This window comes from Pygoscelis adeliae, unplaced genomic scaffold, assembly GCF_000699105.1.
Source record: "Pygoscelis adeliae isolate BGI_AS28 unplaced genomic scaffold, ASM69910v1 Scaffold7, whole genome shotgun sequence".
Lineage (NCBI taxonomy): Eukaryota > Metazoa > Chordata > Aves > Sphenisciformes > Spheniscidae > Pygoscelis > Pygoscelis adeliae.
Window position 1 is genome coordinate 1470697 of NW_008825268.1, and position 20298 is coordinate 1490994.

At 35.6% G+C, this 20298-nt stretch overlaps 1 protein-coding gene across 1 annotated transcript in view; it reads right to left on the reverse strand.

Annotated features, from left to right (window-relative positions):
* The window catches only part of SPAG16 (sperm associated antigen 16), a 418055-nt gene that overhangs the window by 377305 nt on the left and 20452 nt on the right, over positions 1–20298 (reverse strand). The window contains 3 exon segments of the mRNA XM_009329669.1: positions 12308–12459; positions 18520–18589; positions 19973–20090. Coding sequence (XP_009327944.1) covers positions 12308–12459; positions 18520–18589; positions 19973–20090 — 340 coding nt within the window.

The window sequence follows — 20298 nt, forward strand, 5'->3', positions numbered from 1 at the left end:
GGTGGAAGACACAACCACAAAAAGCAGCCTTCAAAGTAACAGCTGAGAGCAGCAGACAAGACACTGAACAGAAGGTCTCAATGTATAACCAATATGGTTTTTGCACTAAGGTCTCCATATTTGTAGCTTGTATGCACACTTCAACAGAAAGGTAAAACGCAATAATTCATACAGCAGTAAGCCGTTATCATAACAGTAGAATTTCAGCTTTCTCAAACCAAAAAGCCCCAAACAAGGCATGCCTTACTGTATTATTTGAATAGGACCAGACAGAACTCTTAAACATGTAATATTCAGAAGAAAACAGTAGAAGAAACATACAGGTATGAAAGTCCCCTTTACAACTAGACAAAATCTCACTATTGGTTCCATTAGCTTACACATTCCTCAACGACTTCAGCAGAATCCTGTTTCAGATGTAGAAAGGCTGTTAGGATTCTGTAAGTATCATCACAAACTTGAAATTCCCCCCAGGAACTGTCACCTATTATACAGTGAATAGGAAATGAAAATGAGATTTCATGTAACATACTAATTTAACAGCTAGCAGCCACAGAGATGATCCTGTGCCCTCACACATGCTAATGCAGCTTCACCTTCCCTTGCACTGAAGGGCATTACTTTGATCCCATGGTGATCCTGTTCACCTAACTAAACCGGCAGAAAACCACCACCAGAAAAACAGATTATTCACTGTGAAGAATGAAAGGAGAAGGGAGAAAAGAAAATAGGGGCAGAAAATGGGAATCTTGTCAGTGGCAATAAGCCATGAGATCTGTTTAGCTGATTATTAAGATCCTAGAGTACCAGAAAATTAACCTTCGCAGTACAACGTTATATAATGATAGCTGACTTTAAACAGAAGCTGGATATTTAACTCTTTAGCACGTTTAGAAAATTAGGCAATAATATCAACCCAATCTCAGCATATAAGCCTTAAATTCTCAAAGGCATTTAGGCATTCACTCCTACTAACTTCTATGACAGGGAACCTAAACACCTTTGCAGAGCTTTGGATACTAATTGCTGCTAAATGTACAGACACCATTTTGAGAAGAAAAAAAACTATTTTGAGAAGAAAAACTGAAAACCTTAAAACCCATTGGTAAATGGCTTACATGTATTGGGTGTGCAGCTAAAGTATAGTAAGACAATATACAAGTAGATCAATCTCTCATTCATAAGACACAGGCACATCCTTGTGTAGCTAAAAATAATAGCCAAATTAGAGTTGATGCAGACTCACCAAAAAGATAGCACTAATAAAATCAAATCTCAGCTGTCTCATTAATATATTGACTAGAACAATCCAACGACATACTAAAATGATATTCAAATACATTTGCCTGGGAAGAGAAACAAAGAGGCTACCCTTTCCTTGTTTCCTCTCATTATTTTTATTACATTAACTTACTTCTGACACGAAATTCATGATGAATGAATTCAATTAGTAAAAAGATTTTTAAAAGTAATAAAATCAGGATTTGTAATATTAGGAACAATATTTATTAGCTCCAAATCTCAAATTTAAAAGCTTTCCTGACATTCATAAATTATTTAAGAAAACAAACATTTTATTCCAAAGAAACAGAAAAGGATTGTTTCAAAAGGTATAAAATTTAAGACAATCTAAAGCATTGCTGAGTAGCTGATACAGCTAAATAAGAATAGTCTCCTGCACAGGTGTTGGCATGTTCTGACTAAGCTCCCAACCACAGCTTTGGCACACAGCCTGTTTTACTGCCACTGAGTGCTGTCTACTCATAGAGATTACCAGATGGTGGCTAGAAGCTTACTGCGTGTGTATATCCTGATGAAAATGGACATAAGCTACACACAAATTGTAAAGAGCTCCTTGCTATGATTCTCAGACCAAAACCCAGTTAACTTAGCACCAAGGTTAAGAATATATGCGAGTATATTAGTTTGTGGTTTTAGAAGGAACACAGGAGTTACGGACATACAAACACAGGACGTATCCAATTAACCTTAAATGTGCTCCAAATATTGTCAGCCTTTCATTCTTTTTATGTTTACACAGTTTCTAAAATACTTAATTAGTGCATAAAAGGCTGTCTTCCATTAAAATAAAACAAAACTCTATAAATAAACAATAGTGCTTGCATTGTTACTTCCAAAACTATTTTAGCCTGTGTAGATTTTTGAGGTCCAAGTAAGTCTACATACACTGGTTGTTCAAAGCTTTGGTGGCAGGCAAAAATTGGCCATAAACTGTTAGTTTGCAAAACAGAAAAGAAGCTGGAGACAGAAGATCAGAACAGGGGAAGTTTAGTCAACAACAGAGAACAGGAGCAGCAGAAGAAAAATCTGTCAAAGCCTCATATCCTGGAAGTCAAGAGAACATCCCTTTCAAATTACTACTATGTTTGGACAAAACCGATCATTTAACAACTGACTATATATCAAAAATACCAAGTACAATACACTCAAAATGAGGAATCTTTTTTTCCAAAGGATAACCTTTAAAAGTAAAGAAATTAAATAGGAGATATCTATCTTCATTACTATTTTTCTATATATCAGAAGTGTGGAAATACAGTGTACGCAAAGAATTCTCACATTAACAAATACCACTGGTACACGTGACTAAATTTTTAAAAACACTATGCATAGTGATGATTTTCTTGTTTATTCTTTTACTTTAACCTATAAAAATTTGTGGAAATTGCTCTTGACAGATTTAAGTCACAGCAAACAATCCTAGTTTTTGCTGTATTGCTTCAAGAGAACAATTTCTTTACAGGTGCTCCAGAAACATTGGGTAGGATTGCTTTCTACCATGAGTGAAGCATTCCAGCAAAAATAAAAGCAGCTTCAGATGTGTAGTAAATTAAACGTCTGATTGGCTAACTTGCTTTGGATGATTTACAATATACAGCATATTATCTCAACTGTATATACACAAGATAAAAACTTGTAAACATAAATACAGAAAAAGTGTTACAAAATATGCAGGAGACATGTAAACTGAAACCATCCACTGAGTAATATGGTAATATTGCAATCACTTCAGCATGTTTTGGCCTGTGTTTTGAGTAACAGAATTCTATATTAGACTTTCAAACTTGTGTAAATAACTTTCTAATTCAGCACCTTAGTTGAAAGAATTTAGAGTCTTTACAAAGGAGTAGAAGTAGGAAAGAGAAGGGTAGCTGTTAGGGAGAAGAAGGGAGGACTGAAAGGAAACGGGGAAAAGCGCATTATTTTAGATGAGATATGAAACCACTTGAGCACAAAAAAACCATACATTGTGCTTTTTCCCCCAAAGACAAAGCTCAGAGATCATGACCAAATGCCGCAGTAAGACATTAGACTGCACTAATATAAAAAACATACTTTTGCAATATAATATGAAAACATTCTTCATGTGTCCACAAAATTGTTTCCTGTTGTAGAGTGTACGCTGTTTAACAGTTGTGCTTTACACAAGTGGTTGCATTTAGCAGTAGCAGATTTGATCCACCTTTATTGTCTAAACATCACTGAAATTATTTCTGTTCCACTGGCATAAAAAACCCACCTGCATATACTTCATTACAGGTTAGCTTCCAGCAGAAAACCTTCACCAAGGAACCTTTCCTCAGGAAAGCAAAACCCTTACTTGACAGGAGTGAAGGTGTTACCATTTGACAATTGTTCAGTGATCTGTATAAAAAGAGCTGGTGTTAAGGACAAAGAAAGTATGAATGGGGGTGGAGGGCAGCAACCTCAAAGGATCACAGACAACACAAAGGCCAACAATAGCTTCTCATGTTTCTCCTGAAGACTGAGGAAATTATACATTTTCAGTACTCTGTCAGACCTCAGTCTCCCTGCTGACAGAGCTTTCACTTTGGTTAGTGCATGTAAGAGAAGATTAAGATCAACAAATCCATGATTATACAACTAGTTTTAATCATGATCAAACCTGTCAGGCCTAGATTTGAACTGGAAATCCAATTATGAAAAGTCCTGTGACCCATTAACATTATCTCCATAGTATGTGACACTCCAATGAAAAATAATTAAGTTTTCTGGAGGAAATAGTCTGATTATTAATTCATAAACTGTTGGGAATACAACCTCAGCATTTTATTTCATTTCATTGTATTCAAACAAAAACAATTAAGACTTTACTTTCTACTCCCAGAAGTACTGTTTGAATGCACAAGACAAACAACCCTGAACATGATGAGCAGTGCATGTTCCTGCCAGCGCACTTATGGTATGTTAGAGAGATTCGTTACCATGAAAACTAAATGCTAATGTTGAATTTCATTTTCCTGAAAGTGATGTTTACATATGCAAAGGCTTTGTTCAAATATTGGAAAAAATACTGAAACACCAAAATCCATAACATAGAATAGTTAATTTAAAATATAAATACCACAGTTAGTGAGCACCTGAGCCCTTCCTTCCCGATTTTAAGGGTCTGAGTGCTTATTTCATATTTAAAACATATTTCAGTAATTTCAAAGGGATACAGTTTTATGCATGAGTAATTTAAGCTGAACTACATTAAAATGGAAAAACAAAACACAGTTAGTATTGTTAACTTTGGCCTCATTCAATATACTTTTTTTTGTGTAAGTATATCATGCAGTAGTTCACATACTGCCCTTCCTTTTAACCACATACCTGAACACCAATGTAAGTTAACTGCTGAGTTTTTTATTGCAAATGTTTCTTCTGAAAGAATATTTCTTTAAAAGTATAGTGATGATTTTTCCCACAGTTCAAATACATTTACCATTCTGAACATTTGGATTTGCAATTGTATATACATTACAATTAACTGATTAACATTTCATATTTATTTTATCAATATGCAAAAATACCAAACAGGATCATTGCTTTCTTGTATTGGAAACTAAAACTATGTATATAGGGTTCCAAAATTATTACATAAAATTCTTCGCACCTCATGCATTATAATATTTTTATTATGAAATGGACCTTAAATAACAGAAGAATTATAATTGGAAAGAGACTTCCGTGGAATTTAGTTTTTTCCTCTCACACACACAAAAAAATCCCTTCTTAAAAACAAATCATCATTTTTCAAGCGTAATGAACTTTGCATCAATAACATCGTAACCAAGGTACCTAAGCAAGGGTACACTGCTGTATGTCTTGTGCAGTGCATTCTAATGATACTTAGTGATTTCTCTGTCTTTTAAAAGAACAGTCACCTTGGCAAAAGCTAAACATTGAAAAGAGCACTACAATTGCACAGTTACAGAGAGAAGTTGTACTGGCAGAATCCCATTTGGTGGTATTGCACATGAGCGTGTTTCAAAAAAATGCACTGTAAGCACTGTATCCATTTGTTCGTGAAGGAACAAGCACAACTGAACCATTCTCCTCCTTGACCCCTCCAAAATTCCCAAACTATTTCCAACAGAAATTTTAAGGTTTTGACACTTTAATTAAGGAAAACAAAGCATTATTCCAGAGTTAATGAAATTACTCAATTATGGTCTCAAACGCCAAACAACGCTGACATTACTGATAGCTGTACAAGCATCATTCTGCCACCTGCTGTGTGTGCTTTGTATGGAGGCTCTTGTTCTGTTGTCAAGTTCCCTCTTAAATCATGCAAAGTCAAATCCTATCATAAAGCCCAAGGTGAATGAGGGAAAGCATTGCAGGAACTCCTGTGGGATAAAGGAAACCCTTATGCACAACACAATTCCCAACTCTCCCCATTTGACAGGGTGTCTGTCCTGAGGAAGATAGCAATGGCAACAGCTATCAATAAAAATAAAGAAAAATAAACATTGTGAAGTCTTTATATTTTATATTTATGTAAACTCTTTATATAAGAAGAATTTTCTTCACTTTCTCAGCAATATTCAAAGGTTTCTTCTTAAATTAATTTAAGATAGTAGGCCCGTTTTCCAGGAAATCAAAGCATTTGCATATAAAAAAATAGCAGTTTTATTATCATCAGTTTTTGCAACTGATTATAGCACGAGTGAGATTCACAGTCTCACAGAAGATGGGCTATTATTCTAAAATCTGTCACTTTTTACACTCAACTACAGAAAGAAATATATGAATATGCAAAGCATATCTACAATTAGAATTAGGATCAAATGCATCTTACTTGCCAACTTTCTTCCGTATTTGTTTTCAGTCTCGGGGGCCTGTTATTTTATTATTCTTAGCAGCATTTAATGACTCAAAATAGGCAAAGTTCTTTAGCACAAAGAAACCCTTTGGATGCTCTGCAAGGTAATTTTATTAAGGACCAAAGGCTTCAAATATCAAACAATCTATTTCTAGAAACGCATGGCTTTGGGTGTCTTGATTTAACAAAGCTGCAATGATGGATGGAAAATTATATTTATTTTGTCTTTTATAAATTTTTCTTACAGATGTATGAATATTTTTTTATATACAGCTTTATTCGTAGCTAACATTCTTAAACATTTTCTTACTTTCTCCATGTAGGTCTGTCATATTTAAAAACACACGTTTAGGCAAAGCCTAAAACTAAAGCCATCATCACATCATCTATTACATACAGAATGTCATACACAGATTAAAACAAAAGCATGGATTTTGTATAAAAATAAGTTTTTTCTTTTTACTATTTTTCAAGTCTATAGTAGTTTTTAAAAAATAAAGTATTGCCTAATAAAATATGTAATTCTTTTAAATTAAATTCCATCAAAATCAACTAAAGAACACTTTTTAGCTTACATCCAGTTAATCTTGGATCATATTCTTAACATTTGACTCACAGAACATTAACTCTATAAGTAGAAGTAAAGAGGCATCACATTTCCAAACATACGTATTCTTTGCTGCTTAATACCCACTATCACCACAATAACACCAGCTCCCACTGTGTATCTGATGACAGTCCCACTAGACAAGAAGCTGTGCATGCTGTACTTGTTCTAGAGCTACAGTCATGCTCACCAGTTCACAAATATGCATTTGCTGAATGCTTTCCTTCTACGGGCACTAATGTGAGTCTTTTCCTTTTCCTCAGCCATCAAGTTGTAATGGGAATTATAAAAACTTATTTTGATATCGCTGTTCTTCAACACAGAGTTAAAAGCGGCCTCCTATTTTAAGGCAAGGCAGAAAGCTTCTTCCATTAAGTACAATTTTTTTGGGGAAAAAAATCAAACTAATAGTGACAGCTAGACAGCTAAACAAATCCTCTGCTGGTCAATCAGTACGTCCCCTTGGGAAAGGGGATGCTGCACCTATGTTTTTCCTCAGAAAAATCTGTCTATCCTATTCCAGTAACACAAACTCTCTAGGCAATTTATTCCAGTGCTTCACTATATTTACTACCATAAATTTTCTTTAATATGTAATCTGAATCTTTCTTATTGGATTTCTACTTTATTACTTCTTGTTCTAACAGGTTGTTATATTGTTTTGAGGTTTTTTTAAACAGAATTCTTTAGATTTTAGTGTCTCCTCTTAGTGTTCTTTTCCATAGACCATGCAATTTCACTTTTCACCTTTTCTTTGGCAGTTATGTTTCATAGCCTTCTAATCATTCTTATTGCTCTATTGTAGATGCTCCACTTGTCTCCTGAAGAGCTGTGATCAAACTGAACACAATACTGCAGCCAAAGCTACATGCCAACGGAACAAAGCAAGAATATTCCACATCCTCCATACAATACTCCTGGTTAACACTGCAGTATGGTGTTCAGCTGTTCTGCAATATCATGTCATTGTTGACTCATGCTAAGCCTGTTTTATACAACAAACCCTAGAGCCTATTCTAAATAAAAGCTATTTGAGCGATGGTTTCTTATCTTCTTGTTCTTATTTGTACAGTTGATATTTTTCAAAAGGTAGAGTTTTGTACCTTTTCTTACATTGCATGTTATTTATTTAGATCAATTCTCCAATAGGTCAAGTTTTGAACTGTACTCCTGTCCTCAATTGTGCTTGCAGTTCCACCCCCACCAAACCCCGGTTCACTTGGTCTGCAAGTTTAGTCAGCATATTTTCTGTTCCATTTTCCATATCATTAATGACATGTCCCGGCAAAAGCCTAGTCAGTAGATCTGCAAATTTCCAATCTGTTTTCCATTAATTTAGGAAAGTTTCCATCAGGCCAGATTTCCACAGCTGCTAATAGGAGTGATCTGTGAGACAGTAGCCAAAGCCTTATTAAAAAGGTAAGAGCTCATATCTTATTCTTAAGATAAAGTTACAACATTTACTACTCCTCTTCTATCCATGAGACCTCTTATCCTGTTATAGAAACAATTTAGACTGGATTAAAACATCTTTTCCTTGCAAATCCATTTTTACTGTTACTTCTTTTCCTGGTTTCTTCTAGACGTTCAGTAAAATTTCATTTACTCATTACAAATTTCTTTGGGAATTTAAGTTATACTGTCTAGCCTATAATTTCTTAGCTTTTACTTTTTATCTCATTTGAAATACAGACATAGTGTTTTCTTTTCCCTTCTCTAGACTGCCGTCATATCTTTGTAACTGGTATAAATTCTCTTAGCCATCTGTCTGGAGTTTTACTATAGCACTGACGGACTGTAGAAATAAGTATTCCCAGTATTATCTGTCCATCATCTTCTCTACTGAATATCAAATCAGTGCTTTGTTAGTAACTTTACTACAAACACAGAATGATTGCCTCTTTCATTTACAACCCTTCCTAACTAGTTTGGGACCTCACCTTTCCAATTCTGTCCCAATATGCCTGTGTTCATTTATATTCAAGCTCAATAATCTGATCAAGTAATCATTTGGTTTTAGCTTCCCCTCTGTTTGAGAGCACAGAACCAGTAGTTCTTCTAAATTTTGTACACATTCTTCCATAGAACTCGGGAGAAACTTGGGTTTTATACATGTATACATGTGATATTTCGACCCAAAGCCTTATTAATTACAAAAGCTATTATGTTTGTATGATCATTGGATTTTACTTTTGTATTTTTTTAATATACCATTGACCATAATTTCAAAATCTGTTCCACAGAAACAGATAATGCGTCAACTCCAAAAATGTCCAATGCACATTTTGATAAAGTTTTACACCAAATAAAACTTCAGAAAATGAAATTGCGTTGTAATACATTATATATGGAAATAGAATTTATCAGAGAAGCTGCAATCACCCTGCTAATAACTCATAAAAGCAATCAAACACAGAATGTACTCTGTGAGGAACCCGAAAGAATAAAAATATAAAAATAGGAAAAGTGTATTTCAACAGGATAATGAAAGTCATATTATCAAAGGTTCTCCACAATTTTCATGACCTGTGAGTGCATTTTAATTAATTTAAATGTTTAAAGCAGTACCCTATGCACATTCTTAATCTAAGAATATTTATGCTATTGATACTGGCTTATTGAGGGCTAGAAATATAAACAGTTTAGCATAATTGCCTGTTACTGTATAATTTAATTGTCTTGTAATAAAGATTTTAAAATCAGGAGAATACATTCTCTCAGAAAAATTCCAGTTGCTTTTTCACTGTTTCAGTGATAAACTTCATATCAAAGAGACCTTAAGAATTAAATTACGTGTCAGCTTTTACAGGGTATTGCAATAACACAATATATGTCTGCCCTTGAAGTAAATGTTCTAGCTCAGCTATGAGTCATATTTGCATCTACTTAAAAGTAAGCACAGGCATTTGTTAGATCACTATTTAGCTACAAGACACAGAGAAGATTTTAAATCATTTTCATCACCATAGTTCACTCCTATGTGACTGTACAGTTAATACAAACATTTATAATTGTCTCAAGGATACAATTTCATGACAATATATTTACTTTCTACTGAACATGATATAATCCAAATGCCTAAACTTTAAAATTGGATAAACTGTTCACTGTGAACTTCTGTAAGCTTTAAATGTTCACTTACATTTACTGAAGAGCTAAACAATATTTGACAGTGAATTTTACTTAGATTTCCCATACTTTGTTTTCTTTTTCTCTGTTTTGTCATAAATGCACTGTTTGAATACATGTTTTTTAGTTGCATTTATTTCTTCTATATATTCCTCACCTGAACTCCATGGAACTGATCAATTTATGCTCTGACTCTTACTTCCTTTGTGGTATAAAAAAAAGAACTTAAGTGTAGTCTTAATCTGAATACGTGTAGGTCAATTTTAGCCCCCCAAAACACCGTTTAAAGTGTTATTTTCATTACTGTAAATGAGAACAAGACTTATTTACGGTACACTCTTCAATAAAGACATTGCCATGTTGAATCACTGTAAGAAAGAATATAAGTCACATAAGACACGGCAGAATTTAAAAAATCTTTTGATATAGGTCAAAGGAGATGAGGCACCAACAAGTTTGATCCCAAATATCACATAAAATGATCTAAGGAACGCAAGGCACTCATTTCTACCTAATCCTTTTGACTGGAACAAATACTCAGACAACTAAACTGTTAAGTAAGAATGCACTATTTTAAAAAAATAACTTAGATTAGAACCGTAGTTCAATAAATGTGTGCTACAGGACAAAGTTCTGTGATTATCTTTGTTTTAAACACAATTTTAACTCACCCCTTCACCCTCTACAGACTCATCGTTCCCTCTGCCGTTTATTTCTAACAGCCTAAAAAAAGGCAATTCACATGCGGTATCTAAGGTAGTCTCCTTCATTAGGGGAACGGAAATATTTAGAAATAATAGATCCAGGAAAATTGAAGTGAAAAAAGTATTGTTCCATTGTTGGAAAAGATGTTAGTCTCACATCTAAAGTTTTAGATTATTGTTAGCCATGGTAAAATCTAGTACATTCAAACATGCCCATATTTTCTGATGTCTTATTTCTGGAGCTACTCCAGTTTTCTAATGCATTGATTAAATAAAGACATCAGGGCCTCTGGTAGGACTCATTTGGGAAACATAAGATCTGCAGAAACACAGATGCTTGCCAGAACCAGTCAACTAACAGCGCTCATGAATTTCAAAGAACAAGAAAGAGCCAGACAGGCATACTACCTGTGTAGAGTTTATATATGTGGGGGTGAAACATAACTCCACTGAAGTTTACTATAAAAATCCTCATGACTTCAGTAGAAACAGGAATTAAAAAAAATAAGATTTCATAAGCCAAGAAATACTCATCTGTTCACAAGTCAAAATGAAAACAAGAGATACCTGTAAGAGTCTAAGATGGAAGTTTCTAACCACTGAATGAAGAACGGGGAAAGTAGAGATGGACTGACTGGCAGGTGCCTCAGTAATACTTGGATACTAATAGGTGGGGATTAGATACAGGTACAGAGAATTATTTCCAATATGTGGTGAGAAGTGTTCCAGAAAGCAACAGAATACAGATTTATTTTATTTGGAGGTTCAGGACAAAGAAAAGAGATGAAAACAGAAATAAAATGGTATGTTTGTCAGAGGAGAGATGCGCTGCCAGTGTCACACAGAAGAAATGCCCTTGCAAAAATAGATAGAAACATACAAAAAAATAAATCACCATGAACATATTCTTGTGGAGACAGGGAAAGGAAAGACTGAAGCTGATTCTGACTATATCAACGCAAACTAAAGCTTTTTGTTCTTCTCAAAAAACACCATTTAAACTCTGGTTCTCAAATAAAAATAGGCGAGTGTAACAGTTTTAAGAGATTAAGAAATTTTAGATATTAGAATGTTTACCTTGATTTGGAAAAATAAAAAGCACTGCTTATAGTCCCAAAATGCGACCTCAATAAATAAACCAAGTAGAATAAAGTAAGTTAAGAAAACAAATCCCTTTCAACAATAAAACAATTCAATCAGGAATTAATTTTGATTTTGCACAACTTCCAAACTGAAACAAGACACCTTTGGTATACTCAAGTTTAGAAACTTTCATTGACCATTAAGAAATCACCAATTTATTGCCCTTGGTCTCCCAGATGTTGTACCTTTTAGACCCAGCTGAAACAGACAGGTTGAAATGCTTGAAAAGTTTGCAAGCACTACAGAATAGATCAGGATTTCTCCAGATACAAAAGAAACATAACAGAGCAACAAGCATTTATAGCCAGTGCTCTTCCTCTGCAGGGTGATTACATCAGACTCTCAAAAAGTAACTTGCTAGCTTCAACTAATCAAAGTTCCTATTATTCCCTGAAAAATTAGTTGCAATAGAAACTCATTAAAAATAAAAAACCTGTTGCCTACTTGTCCTATTTACTTTTACTAAGCTTTTGTCACTATGTGACAGACTTCCTTCAGTCATATTGGACAAATGTTTTTCACCACAGCTTAGTAAAAGTTTAAAGTGCACTTTGGATTAGTTACCGAGCAACTGCAAAGAATGCTGCATACCTTTGGCTATCTCTTGCCTGTCTTCTTCGCTGCATCTTTGACTGGATCATATGAAGAGCTTTCAGCATCAAGGATTTTTTGCTGCCTGGCTTCCTGAAGAGCCTTCTGGGTGGGATCTTCCAACCCTTTCTTCCTTTGACATTCGTGGCCTGCTATAAAATAAAACCAACAAAAATATCATCAGAATGCTTTTTTCACTTACTCTTCTGGAAGATATCTCTTTACTTAATATTAGCCAGATATGTGACATTCTAAAAGAAACACCACTTTAAATAAAAAGATATTCAGGTTACTGTGCCATCCATATGAAGTATTCCAAGACTACATGTAACTCTGCACCATAAATTATTTTGGTGTGATCTATTCCAGCTTACCTAATGGTACCCTAGATTTTGCCCCCAAAATGCAGCAATGATTTTGAACCTTGCAGTACAGGAGAGAGTCACAGTAAAATGGATGCAATTCTTCATTTCCCTCAGAGCTAGAAGAAACATCATCTCACTGCATCCTATCCAATATCTACCACCAATGCATTATTCTGATTTACAGCCTGCATTCCCTTTTGCTTCCCTGCACTTTCTCCCAACCCGCCTTTCAAACAAGGAATTACTTACGAATAGGTAACTCAAAGAAATCATAAGCAGGTAGCATAGCTGTAAATCATCAGAATAGGCTGAAAGGAATATGAGGAACAGTATAGCACACGTGGACTATCGTACAATGTATCTGCCATGACCTGGCAGAAAGGATACTATCCTCTGACAGTCTTTGTATTGGCAGCTCACACATCTGAATACAGTCCCTTGTGATCCTTGTATTTTGTTGCAGTGCTCTGTAGTATGTACATGGGTCTACAGGAAAAAGAATGGAATACTGAATTCCAACAGGATTTGGGCACTTACATCCTCCTCCAGTTCTTTGAAAAAAATCTCGGATCGGAAAACACATTATACAGCTAAAATCCAGACTGAAACAAGTGTACTTCACACTACGCATTTCTAAATGCTTGCTCTTGTAAAACAGTTTAAGACCTTGACACCAAAATGCAAATTTTCTGACTTAAAGGGGAAAAAAACCCACCCTCTCCACTCCTGAGGCAAAAAAACACAGATCAAGCAAACACAAAACCTTCCTGTATACCCAACCTGAGTAAAACTGTAACTGATAAAAAGAACTGTGCCTGGTCTATCCAACTGCCTGTATTCTCAGTGCTTTAGAAGTTAAAGTTACTGTCACAGATATTCTGAATAATGACTTCCTCGGAGGAACGGTATACAGCAAAATTGGTTTATATGTCAAACACTTTCTACCCACTAACCGCTACCCACTAGCATGTCGCTCATGGAATATTTGGTTTGTTGGTGCTTTTGAAATATACATACTTATGAACCAACAGAGTTTTGACAGTTGAAGGGCTTAAAAGTCAGTAACCATTAAAAAAAAGAAAGAAAAAATTCTAAAGAACTGTTGTGATTGCACTAAGATGTTAACAGCTTGTGTTTACAGATTTTCTATTCTGATTGCATTGTAGATGGAATGGGGACAACCAAGTTTAAGTACTTTTAACTTTTGCATTTTAAATTTCTTTTTGCATGACCTTCTAACAGCAATTACATCAGATCAAGAAAAGGAAAAGCACAGTTAACAGGCTTAGCAATGAGTTAATTTAACCATGAGTAAAGAAACTCATTCAGTTCAACTTTTGAATATAATTGGGTAATAAATAAGGAGCTGTTTTTAGAAAATACAAGAAATGTACTGAGCAAGTAACAGTTTTATAACATGTTTTTAGAACCAGCTGTTACAGCAGCCTTCACTTAGGTAGTGCTCTGAAAAAGGACCACTTTTGCCTGAAAGAATTGGGCGATGTTGGTTGTGGCTTGCTTAGAAACCTAACACTGTGTCTTGATCTGTAAGTAAGGGTGCAAGTGCCCTGTTAACTTACACCAATAACCTAAATAAAAAAAAATCAGTTATTTCTCTTTGATAATTAGATCCCTCTATGTATGATCTTCCTACCACATCAGGGAGGACCAGATTTAAAACAAAAACCAGTTTTTAATGCAAATCTTACAGAAAACATCCAATCCTTTTTAAAAATAATCTGAACTCAAAATACAACTTTTCTTTCAGAGCTGGCTTCTGAATGAGCATAGCAGGGACAGAGAAACAGCCTACAAGATGACTGAGTCCTAATCTTAACTGTTAACTAGTTCCTCTCCAACTATTGAGTGTCCTCCATATCAACTTTAAACAAGCAAGGTAAGTAAACAGGAAATAAAAACTTAAACTTCTAATAATTTTTAAGACAACTAAAGAAAACATTCTCTTGAAGGATTTGTGTACAAAGCCCTGTTTGCAAAGCTAAACAGCAGTCTGGCAGTGGGACAGCAAAAAACCCTAGTAAATAAATTACATGCTCTATATTGTGGTGCTATCCTCTTCAACTGTTTGAAATGCATCAGGCTGAAAGCTGCTACATCAAATGCCTAAGTCCAGAATAGTTGTCCTAAAGTTAACATTAACTACTGTTAATTTTTTTCCTACCTAGCCACCAGATACAAATTTACAATGCAAACTTATTGTGAATGCTACGAAGCTTCCCTTTGTTCTTCATTATGCATCATATGACACCCTCAAAAAAAAAAAAAACAAACCCACAATGGACTGGATGTGCAGGACCTCACTGTCACTATTCAAAACCTCAAACACTTCAGCAAACCCTAAACTAATTAAAAGCCACTCTCAGTGCCCTCTAGCCAAAGCCAGCATTCCAGGTGTTCTGCCATCAAGTCAGGTTGTGGGACAGAAGCAGCATCAGGAGCAGTGACAGGCAACCTCCAGCTGCCAGGAAGAGCCATTCTTGTTCCTTCACGCTCTGCCCTGCAGTGAAAGCAGACAGCTGGCGAGAAAAAGCATCTTACCTTGGCAAATGATAACTTGCCAATCTGAATGTTCAATATCTTATAATTATAATGTACTAATGCATAAAAGTCAGCCCTGAAGAGATGGCAACTGAAAAAATGCAGCTGTAGGTCTCCTTACAGCAGAGATTTGCAAGTCCAACAGCACTGGTTCTTTCCAAACTAAGAACTTAAATTCAGAGAAAAATGCAGCAAACAGTTCTCCAGTATCTACGCACCGCTTGCTTCTCAAGGTTTCGATTATACTGTCTCATGAATAAGAATTCAAGAGGCAACAGAACATGACCATCTTTCAAGAGGCGGCAGAAAGTATCTGAGTAAGAGACAGTATCACCCACTGAGACATGAGTATGACCTACAGAGGGCAATAAAAACTATGTAGTATTGGAGAACAAAGCACTGGAAAGAAATTAACTGAAATATCACTTAATTTATGATACACAGGGTATGAAGCAAATTAAGGCTTGTACAAGCATGTGGGTGGCTGATGAGCTTAATTTGTGTTGGCCACTAAGTGATTTTTTTTTTTAGATGTTATTTATAAAGTGCACATTTTTTTGGTATTATAAATTGCTCTCAAGATTTTTGGAGAATAAACAAGTACTGTGAACAGCCCGAGAGTGTTTTTTAGAATCGCGCAAACAACAAATGAAAGTATGTGAAATAGAAAGAGGCAGATGGGGCATCTATACTGTAAAACACTAGCATGGGGAAAGAACCCACAATATATATCCTCAAGTCTGAGTATAATGAAAAGTTGAATGCTGTATACCCTAAACTAATATAAAATAAGAAGCCTGTTCTCTGCCTCCCTATCTGAAGCGGGATGAAAATGAGCACTGTGCTCTTTTGTGGGGCAGAGGTTTATACTTTTAGTTGTAACAAGATTTAAAGACTACAGCAGAGCATATCCAGTACATACATCCACAGAAAGGTATTTTGGGGCCCGAAATGTGCCTTGCTGAGGAGTACGATACTAATTCATACATAAAAAGGCATCAGAATCCAAAAATCAGAAAGATACTGTGAACACTGAAGAGGCCTGCTGCCAGTACTTCAGTATTCTACAGTATTAACACATCTGAAGTCTGTATTTACAGAAGTTGTTAGTTTAGTAGCTATTTGCTTGTATACCCGCGCTGGTTTTGGCTGGGATAGCGTTAATTTTCTTCATAGTAGCTAGTATTGGGGCTGTGTTTTGGATTTGTGCTGGAAACAGTGTTGGTAACACAGGGATGTTTTAGTTACTGCTGAGCAGTGCTGACAGAGAGTCAAGGCCTTTTCTGCTTCTCACACCACCCCACCAGCAAGTAGGCTGGGGGTGCACAGGAAGCTGGGAGGGGACACAGCCGGGACAGCTGACCCCAACTGACCAAAGGGATACTCCACACCATATGACATCATCCTCAGTATAGAAACTGCGGGGAGTTGGCCAGGGGGGCAGCAACCGCTGCTCAGGAACTGTCTGGGCATCAGTCAGTGGGTGGTGAGCAATTGCATTGTGCATCGCTTGCTCTGTATATTCTTTTATCATCATCATGATCTTCCCTTCATTTTCTGTCCTATTAAACTGTCTTTATCTCAACCCACGAATTTTACTCTTTTTTCCCCAATTCCCTCCCCCATCCCACTGCGGGGGGAGCGAGCAAACAGCTGTGTGGTGTTTAGCTGCCTGCCAGGTTAAACCACAACAAAACCGAGTTAAAATTATAGCTTAGTTTATACTCGGTAAGACTACAGAACCCTTCCAGGTTCTCCCAGAAATGAAAGCAGCTATGCTTTTAACTAAAGAGCAGTTTAGAAAAGTAGTGGGGTGTGTTCCAAGGACTCCTCAGCTAGGGAAGCCTCCCACTGGTGCATGGAAACCAAGACCTGAGCTAGGATGAGGGGCATCTTTCAGATAATTAGATCTCAGTCCAGTGCTTGTAGCAATTCATGACAATTTAGGAGACCAACTGCTTCAACCTACATTAATTTTTCCTTCAAAATCTATCTAAAGTGAATGTGCTATGCTTATAATAGGCAGGCAGTAGCAAAGATCTGGATGGTAGCTGAAATATCTGCATTAATAGTAAATACTCCATCTTAATAGTCAAGGAAATGCTTGCTATCCTCTTCACTCTACTACTCAACTCGACTCAAATCCAAAAAGAAACCAAAAAAGTTTGTGGCTACTATTGTTCTTCTCAGCCTTGTCTTTTCTACAGGAATTTTATACAATCGAATTAACTCCATGAATGTGGGAATTAATGAAGCTTGATTGTCAAAGGCTGGGGTAACTCAGTGGCTTTTAACTGGGGATATATTACCACTGCAAAAGTTCAGGCATTTAACACACTGGAAAAACACACAAAAGAAACAGATATAAACTAATTGCAACAAATGCTTCACCGGGAAGTTGTATAATATCTGATATCTAGTCACCTACATGGCTGAGAAATTTGGGGTTCTCTAATGTCAAATAAACTGCAGTCTCTGATTGGAGTTCTGCTCATGACTAAGGCAGATGCAACATCCCCTTCTCATGTGAATACTCTGTTGTCAAAGAGGGTAGAGTTCACTGTTTCCCTTTTTCATTATCTCATCTATTTTCAGAAGTCTTAGAAACCTTGTTTATTTGAGACTTATCTCACTGTCAAATGTAGCTGAAATTGGAAAATAGGTTCAAAATTATTAGTGGGAGTGATGCTCACAAAGAATGTGATAGCATGGGCTTCGTTTCCTTAGGAAACCAGAGGTGCTCGTTTTTTTTCTGATGGAGTTAGAAAAATAATTTAATAATTATGCATTTATTCAAAACAACAGGGAAGTACTGTAGTACCATACAGATAAAGATATTATTCCAGCAGATATTATATAAACTTAGCAACCTCCTGTAAAAATGAGACATGCCAAAATAAAAGGCTGAATTTCATAACACCAGTATTTTCAAAATGTTTCTAGACTACCATATATAGCTTCTTACAGTGCGCTGAAAAAGAACACTCACATAAAAAAAGAGTATTAGTGGTTAAAATAACAAAATCAGACACAAAATAGATTTCTAGGACAAAAGTCCTTTCATAGTTACTCACATATTCCATATTGCCATCAGCAGTTTCACTGACCTTAGTGGATACATTTTAGAATAAATATTCAAATGATAAAATTGTTGCTCTGTCACCAGGACAGCTGACAAAATGTTTATAGTGCAAGTATTTTTGATTTACTGTTACACCAGATTTTGAAATGCATCACAAAAACAAAAAACCCATAACCAGCCTGAGCTTGGTGATGGGAACATTTTACCTTTTGTCACAGGAATCTGAATAGCACATCCGGATTCTAAATTTTGTAATGTGGCTTGCAAACCTGTAACCTAATTTTAAAAAGAGGAGAGAACAAGAGGTGGTAATATGAAAACATTGCTTTTGAACTGTTTGTTCACAACACACAGCATTTATGCCTGCATATTTGGGTAATAAATTCCATCTATAATTTCTGAATTTTCTGATTATTGCCTAATTCAAGTTTTTGGAAAGGCCCAATAAAACAATGTGATAAAATACAAGCCATCCAGAATCTCTCAGATTACTTTTACAGCTCTGTTAAAACAATGCAGACATAGAATACTAGGGCTCTTACTGCACCATCAACTTTTAACCACTGCTATCACTGCACTGATCTTTAACTTAATGGCACAATATGACATACAACTTTGTCATAAGAAAATGCCACAAAATATGGTGTTATGCATTACGAAAAGCGATCACTCCAGAATGCATACAGTTCATAACTGGATACGTCTTACATGTGTTCCTGAAATTTCATAGCATTGGAACTGTTTTATATTTTGTACTCCCGATTCAGCATAACCACATATGAACAGTAACCTTTCTTTTTCCATAGGACATTTTCCTTTACTTATTGAAATTTCAAACATGTAATCCTCAAGTCTCTTAGAAGTAAGCTCTCAGATGACCTGAGAAAAACTGGAGGCAGAGGAAAGGAGGAAACAAGAGATGAGGACTATTAGAAGAAAGTGCAAGCATGGTAAATTCCTTTCATGTTACCCACATATAATTGATGCTACTGCTGAAATGCAATGCATTTTGGGAGGTTTTTTCCTTCTCTTTTTTTGAACAAAGAACCTACAGGTTAAACACATGCAAGATAATTTTCTGTTCTTCATCCATCCTATCTGTGCTTGTCATACTTCCTGCTAAAGGGGCAGAATATCATGTATACCAACCTATACATCAGATAATGTTATAGGAGTAAAATACTACTCTATTTTTCCACCCACAAACCAGAAAAACAGTCTCCAATATCTTAATGTATTTTTTTCCTTAACTAGTAGATCATTCCTTTATATATTTAGGAAAAAATAAAATAATAAATAGTAATAGAAAAAGTTAAGAGATTTCTAAAGGCATAGATGGAAGCATATGGATCTGTGGGAATACCACACCTTTCCTCAAGCTGTCAACACTGAAAGTATAATCGGATCTGCACATTGCTGACTCATGTAGAGCAGCACTGAGCAAGTACAGTCTAAGAACTACTACTTTGTGGCACTAAGTTTCACATACTTTCAATATTAACATTTCACCAAGTAACATGAAACTCACTACAATATTCTGCTTCAAACTATTGCATAAGTGAGTTAAGTTGCTTTAACAGAAATATCCTATATATTTACCAAAGTGAAAACCAAAAACATTCCTTACAGCTTTGCAAGTGGTGGTCACCATAGTTTTACCTGCCCAACTGCTCTGTCTCTCTCCAAACTAGTTAACATTTTCTGTCTCAGTGTAGCCTGGTATTTTTCAGTCAACTGCTTCAGCACTGGTTCATATGATGCATAATGTGCCTTCAGCCTGTGAACAAGAACAGGATGAATGATTCCTCAAAGATGAGTTAAATCAGAGATTTATGTCTGTGTAACTTTTTTCCTCCCCGAATAAAAGAATAAAAGTGCCAAAAGGTCAACACAGAGCAGACAGCAAAGGTATTTAGTATGTAACAACCCAACAAGAATAACACAAGAAAAAACAAAAATAAGTAGTCACATCAATAAGAGGTTTC